General features: G+C 35.6%; 1 protein-coding gene across 2 annotated transcripts in view; it reads right to left on the bottom strand.

Annotated features, from left to right (window-relative positions):
• Positions 1-13,161, bottom strand: part of LOC111439872 (DNA polymerase I) — a 23,890-nt gene extending 10,729 nt beyond the window's left edge. The window contains exons 1-6 of one of the 2 annotated variants that reach the window (XM_023077338.1): positions 12,913-13,161; positions 12,311-12,542; positions 11,576-11,655; positions 7,832-7,870; positions 6,808-6,826; positions 4,010-4,063 (exon numbers count right to left, since the gene is read on the bottom strand). In XM_023077338.1, coding sequence (XP_022933106.1) covers positions 4,010-4,063; positions 6,808-6,826; positions 7,832-7,870; positions 11,576-11,655; positions 12,311-12,542; positions 12,913-13,098 — 610 coding nt within the window. In that variant the 5' untranslated portion in view covers positions 13,099-13,161. The remainder of the gene's footprint in view (positions 1-4,009; positions 4,064-6,807; positions 6,827-7,831; positions 7,871-11,575; positions 11,656-12,310; positions 12,543-12,912) is intronic. The other variant, XM_023077340.1, reaches the window with a different exon arrangement.
• Positions 13,162-14,358: the final 1,197 nt, after the last annotated feature.

Genomic DNA, 14,358 nt, shown 5'->3' with positions numbered 1-14,358 from the left:
AAATAATACAAAAAAAAAAAAAAAAAAAAAAAAAAAAAAAAAAAAAAAAAAAAAAAAAAGGAAGGCAGCCCAAGAATTCTGAAATCCTATAAGTTCTCCAATTATTACTACAATGTCACTAGAAGAATGACCATGAAAGAACTTAGACAGAATACCATCGACTATCTAGATGAGCTCAAAACAATCCAACCGAACTGTATACTTCTCTTCAAAACCCCATTTTTTTCCTTTCCAACTAGATATATGAAACAATGTCCTGGTAAGCATTAAACCATGAGAATTAGGCCTGATGGGCATATCAGAAACACATAATGTTTGAAGACCATTAAATATTGAATCCTCTCTGAAGACCCAACTCAAATTTGAGTTGAGAAAACATAGGGTTTGCTCATGACAAACAAACATTCACGGCCATTCTCGTGATTAAAGATGAGAGTTCTAAAAATTTTCCTTGAAGAAAGCCAACAAGTGTTAGAAGAGTATTACGGTGCATGCTTGATAGCCTAACAAAGATTGCATCTCCACATAGACACATAGATCATGAGATTGAGTTGTTGCCAGGGGAGAAACTACCCACGAAGAACATGTGCTGCATAGTCCTTCCTAAGTTAGTTGAACTCAAAAGGTCATAGTGGAGCCCTAGTCCTCTTCCAAAGGAAGTAGAATGGAAGTGTTGGCCCATGCATAGAACACCATACTCTAAAAAAGTTCATCAATGACTTATGAGACCAACATAATGTGGCAAAGTATTTCTTGAACCTCTGGACATGAGAGTAAGTTACTACCAAGTCCGTATGGTGAAGGAGACTAATTGCAAGACAATGCGTTTCACATAGTACGGGGCTTGTGAGTTTCTTTACATTCCTTATGGCCTTAAAAATGCATCGGCCACCTTATACACATAATGAACCAAGTGTTCCATGAGTATCTTGTGAAGTTTGTTGGTCTACCTGAAAGACACAGTGTCCATAGCTCGACTATAGAAGAATGTCATATTCACCTATAACTCATCTTTGAGAAGTTGAGAAAAAATCAGTTGTATGAGGAAAGGGGGAAATGTTCCTTTGCATAAGAGTGATCAGCTTTCTGGGCCACCCGATCGAATATGGGCAAATTGGTACATTGAACTCATCCATGGCTGAAAGGTGCTAACTTGCATCACAAAACTGCACTCTTTCCTAGATTATCAATTACTACTGCTTGTTCACTAAAGAACGTTCAAAACAGGGGGGCCCTTGACAGAGATGCTAAAGAAGAACCCTAATTGGAGTTGGATTCTAAAATATCAAGCCACTTTCGAGGGATTTTCACAGCAGGTGCTTAGGATTGCCAACCTAGCCAAATTTTTTTGAAGAGGAGATCCATCAGATTTTGTCTTTGGTGGCATACTCCTCAAGACATATCTCATCACAAACGAATGTCAAAAATTGAATGACGCTGAGAAAAGGTATGTCACTTTTGAGAAAGAGGTGTTAATTGTGGTCCACTGTCTAGGGGACTGAAGGACGATATCTCTAGGGGCCAAGATTGTGGTCAAGACTAACAATAGCTTGATATGCCATTGCTTCAACTAATTGAAGTTATCATCAAAGCAAGCTCAATGGCAAGAAAGTACGTCCATGACAACTCACTCCAACTTCCTGCACATCTCCCGCCTGGCCTCCCTCTATCTTCAAGTGTGCTACCCATGCCCACTCTAATACTAGCTTTTGCAAGGCATACCACATGTATGAAGATCGAGGTTTAATACTAGAATTCAATATCGACCCTTCCCTTGCCTTCATCTAATTTGGGTTCTTTTCATTTTGTTTGCATGGGCTTTCTTGATTCAGATAGTTTAAGATGATTTTTCTTTTGGGCTTTGTGTTGAAGCGTCTATGGAGCTGTGAAGATAAAAGCTATTTTCCAACAACTCATGTTTCATAGAAATCGATATGGAAGGGGAATTCATTTCTATAGTTTTGATGGTTGTTTAGCATCTTTGTATAGCTCATTTTTTCCTTCCTACAGTTTTGATGCTTGTTTAGCATCTTTGTATAGCTCATTTTTTCCTTCTTACAGTTTTGATGCTTTGTTTAGCATCTTTGTATAGCTCATCTTTTCCTTTTTCAAGCTCCTTGGAGATGTATCCAAGCATTCTGTTGTTGTTAGGTTTAGGTAGAATATGTAATGGTTGTTTATGGTTTACGTATAGGCTTTATTCATCATTTGGTTTTGGCTAATCGGGTATGTTGTATTTGTATTTTTGGTTGGGCAATATATGTTTTTCCAATGAAAGTTATTTACTTTATTCGACTGTAATATTTTATTTTTTTAACTAGATATGAACTTTTCATTGATTAGTGGAAAAGAAAAAAAAATTCAAAGATACAAACTTTTGAGGATACACAGTAACTTTTCATCAACTAAGAGCAGTTACTATATATTTTTAATTATCGACGAAAATTCTATGTATTCTTTGTTATTAACTAGAAACAACTTATTTTATATAATGAAAATGAAAATGTTCAAAGGATACAAAATCTCAAAGGGTGAACCAGAAAAACAAAACAATATCTTAAAGTAGAATCAAACGAAGAGAACAACCCAAAAACAAAAAGGACCCATCAAACCAAAGCTCAGCTCTAAAGAAAACTCAACGACAAGTAACCAAAAGATCCAATATAAGAAAAAGTTGGCAAAAATTGTCCTCAAAAAAGGATCTAACAAACCAACTAAGATACTAAGAACAAAAGCCCCAAAACTCAAACTACTTGAAGAAAGTAAAGACCAAAAAGAGCTCTCTTGAAACTTAATTAAAAACTAATCTTTAAGATATTGAAGGAGGAATTTTCTATAATTCAAGACCACAAGCTTCAATAAGAGATTCAAATTTGCTGGGGACTAAAGAGGGAGGAAGGAATGTGTAAACGATGTCAATGTTTCATCTTCCATGATTTAATGTAAACGGTGCAAGTCCAAAGAATTGGAGAAGTCTTTCAAGGAGAGAGCTCCGTTAATGAATGATATTTTGAGGATCTATGACAGTAACATCACCAAATCTAAGAAACGTATTCCCTCTTTTTTATCCTTGAATTCTATTGTAGCTAGAAGAAAACCACACAAATCCCTCTTGACTTCTATATGAGCCTTAGTGCAGTCTAACATATAAAGATTTTGTGAAGAAATACTCTCAAGACCACCAAAGTTATGGTCGATAGCTTCGAATACGCTATTATCCCAACAGGTTAGAGGCAAGTTTTTGATGGAGATCCATCCACCATAACCTTCAATAAAATTCAGATGACTGTTCTTTTCTGAAGACCATTTTTCAATAAGCAAATGAAAATCACTATGATCTCCATTTTCCTTCAGACTCAAGAGCCTTGAAGGAGTTTTCACCCTTGAAATTTAGTAAAGTCTTCTAAACCATGAAGGGATTAATCAATACAGAGTCCTTAAAATGAACTTCCAAAGTAGGCTTAATTTCCTTCCAACTGTTGTGAGCAAATAAGCTAGGAACAACAATTAGCTCGTTGAAATTCAACTCACCACTTCTTGGTCTTTTTTAACCCAATAAGAAGAAGAAGGCACCGCTTCAGCAATACTAAAAAGAAACTTTTGAGATCTCAAGACTACTAGTTTCCTTTTTAAAAAAATGTTATAATATAAGATCACAGAATTACATGGCGAGGGGTGAACAAAATAAACTCTATAAATAGTTCTCAGAAAAGCCAAAACCCGACAATTTTATTGAAGCTTTAAAAAAATTAATGAAAAAGAAAAGTCTAGTTTTTGTTTTCAAAGAATGAACGAAAAAAACTTAGATTACTCCCATACAAAAGCCATTATACACACCAAAATACTTCAGTTAGAATAGGATTCAAATAAAAGTCGTCTAGATTAAAACGTGTAACCAACAAATATTAATTTCCTTAATTTTAACATGTTAATATCATTTTACTCTTGTTTTAAAAGAGAAAAAAAAAAAGTCACTATCAACTCAATCGTTCAAAGAAGAAGAGCATACCTTTTGCCATGAAATTTTCATTGGATGAATAACATGTATGACCATATGCATGTCCTGAAAGAAAAGGTTTGTTTTTACCAAAAGGATTAGTTTGTTCTTGGAATTGTGAAATTCCTCAACGCTACCCACCACAATTGGGAAGGGAATTGACACTAAATGCCAAGAAACTCCCATTTTGATAGACAGATACCAATTGAAACTTTACTACAGAAAGTATAAAATCGCCAAGTACTCATTACTATGTCATCAAAATGCACAAGGCCAGCCTTGAAATTAAATAGAAATCACTTATAACTACCAACTAATTTGTCTAAGAATCCACAATATTTAAATTCTAGAATGAAGTTCAACTGAATGATTTCAAATTGTTGAGGGGAAAAAAAGGTAAACGACGGAGATTATAATTGAGAAAACTCCAAATGCAGTTCTACTAACCCAATCCAAGAAAAGAAAAGAAAAAAAGGCTTGGGATATTGATCAAAAGGCGATGGAATTTAGTCATCTTTCTAAACTATTCAACTCTTTTTTTATTCTGTCACATCATTTTTATCCAACATCCAAAGTACAATTTAAATGACTAAAAGGATTTAAGGAGATGATAGAACGATAGCTAGTCAACCAAAAACAACTAAGGCACCTCCATGTACTATTTCTGTCAGCATTGAGTTACAATTAAAGAATGAAGGATGAAAAAGAAAATTCTCCATGGTCAAAAGCTTGACTCTCACATAAATAAGTTTTGATTTTTATGGAGAAAAGAATATTTTATTTCTTCAATATTTGTAAAAGTAATACAAGGTCCTCTTATATTTAGTGAGATCGTCTAAAAAAATATGAAGGAATTATACATAAATATGGATAATAAATATTTCCGATCAATATTTACAATCAGTAGAAAGGAAAATCCACCAATAGATTCTCACTCTACACTAACTTCACACCATTTTAATACCCAGTCTCCTCTTTAGCCTCCCAAGTGGTGGAGCAGTTACAAGATCACACGTTAGACTGACATCATTGCCTTCATGCTTGCATCCCCTCTACAACAAGAATCCTCAATCTTGATCTTATCAATTATCATCCACCACCCAAGGGTTGGAAACTTTGAAGCAGTCTTCATTTTAGTCGATCAGTCCTCAAAGTACGTTTTTTTATGATAGAAGGAGGTGCTATTTCATACTCCTTTAGGCCACTTGTTTGCAGTCTTGTGAAATATTGGCTAGAGAGAAGAGTTTTTAGGGGCGTGGAGAGTTATTGAAAGAGTTTAGGCCTTGACTAGGTTTAGCGTATCCCTTTGGGTTGGGTTTCTATAATGTTCTGTATTTAGTTAGCATTCTCTTCACTAGCTTACACTTCTGTATTCTTCTTTTCTTCTCAATGAAAGTCCGCCTTAGTAGTGCAACTCCAAAATAAGCGTGCACTAAAATCTAAAATTTAAGGTTTTGGAAGTTTCTTTTCATTTGTTCAATGAAAAAAATGTATCTTGAGCCTCAATCTCTTTCGTTTATTCAATAAAAAGTTATGTTTCTTGTTTAGAAAAAATATATGTATTATCCTAATAATACTTCTAAAGTCCACTTAATAATATTCCAAACATTTTCTCGTATGTTTTCTTTTTTAATAAACAACCGAACTTTCTTTGAGAAAAAATAAAGAAAAAATACGACGACATACAAAAATAAAGGCCACCATAAAAATGGCCCCCACAAAAGACGGAGGCAAACTAAAGAAATGGCCTCCAATCAAGTAAAATAAGAGCCAACGGGTATTTACGTAACAGCTTAGCTATCAAAACTCACATAGAGATGTGAACCATATAAGGGTCCAAACATCCCTCTCCAAGGTCTCTCGAACTCTCTAAAGACTATTCCTCTCCCCCCAAATATCCCACAAAACCGCACACACCCTAGCCTACCACAATAACCTTCCTTTCTCACGAAAATGAGGGAAAGAGAGAGCTCCTCAAGCATCTCTTTATAGGCGTTATGTCTAGATAGCTTAAGTCAAACTCCTAAAAAAAACAACTCCAAATCTCCTGCGCAATGTCACAGCGTCAGAGTATATGGTCAAGGTCCTCATCCACCTACCTACAAAGTAAACAACAGAACGACCCAATCAAATTGCACAACCTTCTCAAAACTTGATCCAGTGCGTTAACCTATTTGTACCTTCTCGGAACTTGATCCAAGGTGTTAACTTATACATGAAGAACCTACCACCCAAAAAGTTGAACCTTCTTTAACATTTTCACCTTCCACAGTGAAGCAAAGACACCACTCGAGAGAGAGCAATTGACCAGACCACAAAAAAAAAGACTTGCAAGAGAAGCCAACTGAAGAACAAGGGCTCAAAAAACAAACATATTTTCTCCCCAGACTACAACAAAACTTCCCAATCAGTGAGAGAATGGAGATAAAATCTGACGTTTTCCTGCTAGACAAAAACATCATAATCCCAGCATGTACGAAGAACATATCTGAGAAAAGGGCAACATATCCGCCACTGAGTAGTCTAATCGAGGAAAAGTGATATAAACGAGAGAAACAAGTGCAAAGGGGTCTACCCTCCAACACCCTGACCTCGGAGAAAAAAAATATCTCTCCCATCACCCATAATCCACTAGACACTAGTATCCGAACTGTCACCCACTGAACATTGGTATCCTTCCCATCACCAGGTAAAGTACATGTAAGTAGATAATTATGAAAGCTGCAGATCCAAGAAAAGTAATGGAATACAAGCACATACACGTTCTTGTAGAAATCAGTAATGTGATAATTTCGAATCCTAGATCTTACCATCATGATCAAACACAACCTGCACAACATAGAGAACGTATAAGTGAATATTGCAATTGCATTCATAGTTAAGACAATAAATATGGGAGGCACAAGCTAAACATCAAATCCTGTAAATGTCTGGATATTGATTAGTTATGCTAAAAATAAGAGATGATCCTAAAAAGACGGATGAATGATCCTGTACACGTACATGTCTAATTATCAACAAATCAAAAGACATCATCACTTATTAGTCTAACTAACATATTATAGGGATAAATGCTCTTTTGATCCCCGCGGTTAGAGTTTAATATCCATTTTGTCTCTAGGTTTCAAAATCTTACGTTTTTGCCATTTAGGTTTCAATGATGCTCCATTTTGGTACCTGTTGTTGATTTTTTGTTAGTTTCCTTGACAATAAAGATGCCATGGTTTTGTATATATTTCCTTACAATAATTAGCTATTTTATAATTTTATTTTCTTGATGTGACCAAAAAAATATTTTAAAACATTCTCTCTTCAACCAACCACCTCTTTTATTTCTCCTTCCCCACCACCTCCTTTATTTCTCCCTCCCTACCAGTGCCCATCCTCAACCCCAAATCTGGAAAGAAAAAAAAAAAACAAATCCGATATGAAGTCAGAGTGGGAGAGGTAGAGGCCTAGAGTCAAAGGAAACCAATAGAATCCGACGGTGCGGGTGCGGGTAGAGTGGATGTTCGGATGACGTACGGGAGAGCATATTTTTATATATTTTTTTCCACATAAAAAATTCTGGAGTTTTGGTTAAATATTGTCACATCATCCTAAGAAAATTTTAGAAAAAATCACTTCATTTTTAGCCAAAGAAGCTAACAGATAGTTAGAAGTAAAAAAAAAAATGAAGGATTGATGAAACAAAATTTTAAAAAAAATTATGAATGAAATGAAAATCGAACTCAATTTTCAAATACCAAAAAACTTATATTTAAAGAATCTTAATTGGTTAATATTTGCAGATAACATAATTAAAGAGAGCAGTGAGGGAAAAAGAAGAGCTACCGCCACATGAGAAGGCATAAACTCCAGAACATCAACAATCTGCAAGAGAATAATAATAATGAGTAAGCACATGAACCACTAAACTAAACAGAAAACTTCAACTTTACCTGCAGAAAAATCACAAATTCTTGCAGAAAAGATATATAATAGATATATCAATTATCACAAGAAATATCTCCATCTTTCAAAATTTGTAAAACCACCCGTCTTTTTTTGCTTAGAAACAGAAAATGTTTCAGCAAGACATTGAGAAGCACAAGTGAAGGATGTAAAATTACACTATAATTACAAAAGACTTTTGTCAATATAACCATGGGTTGAAAACACTTTTGGATTGACACGCGCGCACACATGCACACACTCTCTCTCTTTCTTCTCCTCATCTCTTTCATAATGTGTTAGTGGACTGAAGGATGAGAGCCAGCGGGAAGAGGTTAGGGCTGGTGAGGTGTATACATGTTCAGTGAAGATTGAAAGGAAGAGATGTGTTCAACCTCTAAGATGAATTGACGAGGGTGCTAATTGAACAATATTGTATGATATGGAAACCCTAGCTAGTTGAGTCTAAGAACCCTCGTAAGGTGCCTGGATATCCAAACCCTTAATTCACAGATGCAAAAACACCCAAATCAATTTGATTTCATTCCAAAAGATTGCAATTCTTGGGAATTTGATCTAACAACCTTATTGAAGAGTAATACCTTTTTGATCTAAATATCCAAGAACCACTCCAAGGGAAAGTAAGATCCAAATTACCTTGTTGATCGAATATCTCAAGGCAAGAACACTTATTTGAGATTTGAATTACTCCACAAGCAAGATTGATCATGTCAAGCTTGAATGATTCTAAATATTCAACATAAACTACATAAAATTACAAAGAAACTTAGCTTTTGGCTAAAAGAAACACAAATGCTATTTTTATTACATTTTCCAAGTCTACTTTACAAAGACAAGATACATGGCGTCATATAGTCTCAAAATAAAACCATTCACCTTCCATGAGGCATTTCAAGAGTTGTAACATTCATACTTTATGACCATAATTAGCCACCATGTATACTTTATGACCATAATTAGCCACTATGTAAATGTAACATTAAGGTAAATGAAGTGTCTTAAAATGTATTAATAAAATATCATAACTCTAATTTATCATCCACCCAAAATTTGTAACCATACAAGAATAATTAAAGCTTGATTCTTCTTTAATGTGTCATGAATTGCAACTTGATTTTATCTTGTAATAATTTGAACAACATTTTTTTAACATCTTCCTTGAAGTACATATTGCTATTGCATAATTGAGATGCATTGGTTCATATCATTGTTCACTTCTTCAAGAGGATTTGTCCTCAAATCTCTTTGAGAAACTTCGTTGCAAAATTAAATTCAGAAAATACAAAAGACCTCACAGCACTCTCTCACATGTATACACTCAAGAAATGTTAGGGCACTCTGTTTCAACTTATTTACATAAATGAAGCTCTCATTCTAGATTAGTTTTTAAACTCTAAATCGATTATGGGCTAAAAGAATAAAAATAAATAAAAACCAAATTGATAAGAAACGCAAATGAAACATATATTTAATCTTAGCCTAAAGCTTTGATACCAAATGATATGGAAACTCTAGTCAATTGAATCTAAGAACCCTCATAAGGCGCCTGGATATGCGAAGCTTTATTTCACAAATGCAGAAACCCCCAAATCAATTTGATTTCATTTCAAATGATTGCAACTCTTGAGAATTTGATCTAACAACCTTATTGATGTATACTTTATGACCATAATTAGCCACTATATAAATGTAACCTTAAAGTAAATAAAGTGCCTTAAAATATATTAATAAAACACCATAACTCTTAATTATCATCCACCCAAAATTTGTAATCATACAAGAACAATTGAAACTTGATTCTTCTTTAATATGTCATGAATTGCAACTTGATTATCTTGTGGTAATTTGATCATTTTTTTCACATCTTCCTTTTAGTATATACTGCATGATTGAGATGTCTTGGTTCATATCAAAAGTTTCAAATGTGAATGTTCATTTGGGGATATTCATGTGGGTAAGCGATTTTTTTCTTTCATCATCGTGAGATCAAAAGCAAAGAAGTTCTTCGAATAGATAATTGTTCAAATGTCTAACATGAGTTATCGAAGAGGCAAATGTATGATTGCTTTTGAACCCCTTGATGGGTGCCCCAAAAGTATTGCGTGCAAGGGTTGGAAGATTTCTTATGACACTTGCTACAATTCTTTTGAGTAAATCTCAAGTTCCTCGAAGGGTCAAACAACATAGGACATCTATGGAGCTACCCTCTTTAGTCAAATTGGTGAAGGAAGGATGAAATCTACGGAAGGAAATAGTTGCACTTCGGAGAAAATAGAACTGTCTTTTGAGGGTGGTCCAGAGCCTTGTTATTTAGAGTTTGGATGGATTCTTTCTTTGGTGCCAAAAGATCTCTAGGTCCCAGGGACACATCGAGTCATTGGCCGATTTCTCTGGATCAATGGGAGCCAAAGTAGGGACCCTGTCCTCTAAGGTACGAAAATATGTTGATCTCCTATCACTCCTTTTTAAGTTTCTTGGTGGCCAACAAATGTTCCTGAAAGTGGGAAGGTTTCAAATTCATGGGAAAACTCCGCTCACTAAAGGAAGCTTTAGAAAGGTTGGAACAAAAGGCCTTTAGAGATATATGGATAAAAAAGCAAGAACTTTTGGAGAGGAACAAGTTGTTGGAAGGGATAGACAAGGAGGGTTCTTAGACTAAGGGGTTAAGAGAGGAGCGTGTTGTAAGGTCTCACCTTACTTGTATTGATAAATAAAAGAAGTCAAGCTTGAAGGCAATACAAAATACCGTAGCCTACTCGAGAGGGCTGATAAACTCTCCCTCCTCCCAATGCACAAAAGCAAACTGCAAAAATAACATAAAGCTAACGTATATACTAACTTGATGAGGGTATATTCCCTTTTCTACCGCTTCTAAAGTATTGCCTAATGATGGTAGGCCTAACAAGTGTCTTGTTGAAATGTAAGATTGAAGAGATGGTAAGGTTAGAGGAAATGAACTGGAAACCGAAAGACAATGTCAAACGGGCCTAGGAAGGGAATTGTAACCCACCTCATCACTTCTTTTTCCTTCATCATCTTTATCAGTTCTCGACAGCCACCGATAAACCTCTTTTAGACTAAGAAAACATATTATCATCCCCTTGCACTCATTTGATGAAGGCTCCCCACGACATCACCTTTCTCCAATTGACTCACTACCATACGTATCCACCTTCTTTGAATAGCCTCCCCCTCTTCCCTCTAATACAGCGTCTTTCTCACTAGTTATCACGGACACTACCCCAAAACTTTTAAACCCGAGCTCGACCCACCACCCTTTCATACCATAGAGGCACCCTATGATATAATTATTGAGGATGATTTGGATAGGCCCGAGCTCCTACATGTTGATGATCCCTCATATGTTTCTCTTTTGTTCCCATGGCTAGTCAAACACGGCATATGCATTATGCCAATACCCAACAAGCTGAAAATTGATATTCCAATATTTTATTGTAATATTTTAACAGAAATTACTTCATGGCAAAAAAACAACAAAGATGAGGAGAACATTTAGAATAGCATTAGGGTTTGAGGCACTATCAGTAGAATGTATATCATTGTTGGAAAAAGGACAGGTAAAATAACATTTGAAAACAAGAACCTAACAAGAATGTTACTTACAAGTGACATGGCAGTAAATATTGTTAGCACCCAATCTCCATTGCCATCCGCATGTGATAAATGGCCATGATGCAGCTTTGCTGCTCCAAAACAGAAATCCAAACAAACAAATAAATCAAAGAAGTAAATATAGCAAAAACGTATATTGCTTTTGGTTGGTGTAGTCTTTTTTAAGTTTTAACTGAAGTTGGGTGCTCCCCAAGGGGTGTTCGGGGGCTTTTTTTCAGCTCATTTATGAGACTTCTTTTTGGGGGAAAAGCTAGAGCGTTGTGGTTCAATTCAGTGGTAGTGGTTTTACGGAGACTTTAGTATGAAAGGAACAAGAGGACTTTTCAAGACAGTGAATCCTCTCGTGATGAATGTAGGGAGCAAGTTAGATTGTTTTCACCAAAATGGCGTTCTTTGCTCCCTCATGTTTGTAGTTCTAATTTGATATAAATTAATGCTAATTGGAAATCCTTTTTGTAATCCCCTTGGCATTTGGGGATATCTCGTCTCCATTTTTGTATATCTTTTTCTCTATTAATGAAGTTTGTCCGCGTTTCTTATTAAAGAATAAAAATGTTAAGAATTTAAAGTCTACTTCTTTACCAACGGGTTTATGTGTGCCACTTTTCTGCTATCAATTATCCTCTATGCACATAAACCATCTCCAGTGGAAATACGGATTGAAAATATAAGTTAGGATAACAAACTAAGTCAAACTAAAACATTCTGATGACAAATCTAACATACCCAAAAGCTTGTGGTATGCTCTATAAATGATTGATGTGCCATCAATGAGCATGACCCTCGCATCCGAAGGTCTATCAATTTCAGTTTCTTCTTTGCATGTGGGTGAATTCGATAATGAATCTTGGACTTGCAGCATTTGCTGGCTAATAGAAGATGCCGGACTACCATGATAAGTTGCATTGCTATCTACGTTAATCGCAGCATTTACACTTCTAGATGAACTACAGTAACCCTGAGAAACCGAGAAAAATCCTTAGAAGAAGTCAAAACTGCAGCAGAAAACAGAGGCAAAAAGTTGTATATTGCTTTGAATTTAACCAAACGCTAAAATTAGACGCCATGATCACAACTAAGATCTAAATAGTACCCATTTCTCATGTCGAGATGACAAGAAAAACTATTGCAATAAGAGCCATCAACCACATTCTGCTCTTTGATTAATCGAATTACACCTTGCTACCATAATATATCTCGCCCATTTCACATCGACACAATAACACTCCGTCATTAATGAGCCTCCTACTTTTTTCAACTAAATTTCTCGGTAAATATGCTAGAATCAATTCAGAACAATAAGTACCAATAAGCAGAAACTGAGTTACCTTCGGGGGTAGCAGAACGGAGAAAGAGGGAAAACAATGGTGACCAGGAGACTGTATCCTCAAAGAAGAAGAAGAAGAAGAGAAACGAAGAGGAGAAGCAAATTTGGAGGTGAAAATGTATCCCAGAAAATTTCTGCAAATGTGCGACGCACTAGCAGTCGCAGTGTGAAGATGGTGGCAGGCCATGAGAACCACCGAAGCGCCTCCTCGACCGCTGCCCGATTCGGATATATAACCTTGTTTACGATCTTCGCCCACCCTGAGGGTATTTTGGAGATTCAATTTCTAGCATTAATTACAAGAATAAATAATTACAATTATGATTTATGTCCAAAACTTGATAATTAATATTTTTTTTAATGGTAATTTGTTGATTTTATAAATAATTACACATGATTTAATCTAAATGGTTCATGAGAAGACATATCTAAATGGTTCATGGGAAGACATATGAGTAGCAATATCATATACAACGAATTTGTATAAGATTGATTTATTAATATGTTGACTAAAAAGATAAATATTATTTAAATGATAATCCTATGCGACTCATCTTAATCTTAAATAGGTTGTGAACTTTTGCATGTGAGGGCATGTCATTGGGTTTTCATCGATGAGATTGGTTTTATAGTTTGTCGTCGATTCAATTAGTTTACCATTTTAGAATACAATTATAATCATATAATATGAAATTCACTTCTTAACAATATGGAATCTTGATTGTTCAACATGTGTTTGGGCGATCGATCGATTGTGGGTTTCTTGGGGTTCCTTTCTCCCACTCGTTTGTGTGATAACGAGGTGATGTTAGGTGATATTGTCCACTTTGAGCATAAGCTCTCATGACTTGCTTTGGCTTCCCCCAAAAGGCCTCGTACCAATGGAGATAGTATTCCTAACTTATAAATCTATGATCTTCCACTAAATTAACCAATGTGGGACTCACTCCCAATAATCCTCAACAATCCTCCCCTCGAACAAAGTACACTATAAGCCTCCCCTTAATCGAGGCTCGACTCCTTTCCTTGGAGCTCTCGAATAAAGTACACCCTTTGTTCAACACTTTAGTCACTTTTGACTACACCTTCAAGGCTCACAATTCTTTATTCAATATTTGAGGATTCTATTTCATGACTAAGTTTAGGGCGTGGCTTTGATATCATGTTAGGAATCACGACTCTCCGCAATCGTATGATATTGTCCACTTTGAGCATAAACTCTCATGACTTTGCTTTGGGCTTCCCCCAAAAGGCCTCGTACCAATAGAGATAGTATTTCTAACTTATAAACTCATGATCTTCCACTAAATTAACCAATGTGAGACTCACTCCCAATAATCCTCAACAGGTGCTTCAGCCCTGCTTCTTTCTCCCTTACACGAAAAACAGTCTCATTAGTGGGTTGAAGCTGTAGTTCAACGACCAAGTTAGGTCAACTTCGTTGGTT

This window comes from Cucurbita moschata, unplaced genomic scaffold (assembly GCF_002738365.1).
Source record: "Cucurbita moschata cultivar Rifu unplaced genomic scaffold, Cmos_1.0 Cmo_Scf00113, whole genome shotgun sequence".
NCBI classification, from domain to species: Eukaryota; Viridiplantae; Streptophyta; class Magnoliopsida; order Cucurbitales; family Cucurbitaceae; genus Cucurbita; species Cucurbita moschata.
This window is presented reverse-complemented; position numbering and strand designations above follow the sequence as displayed.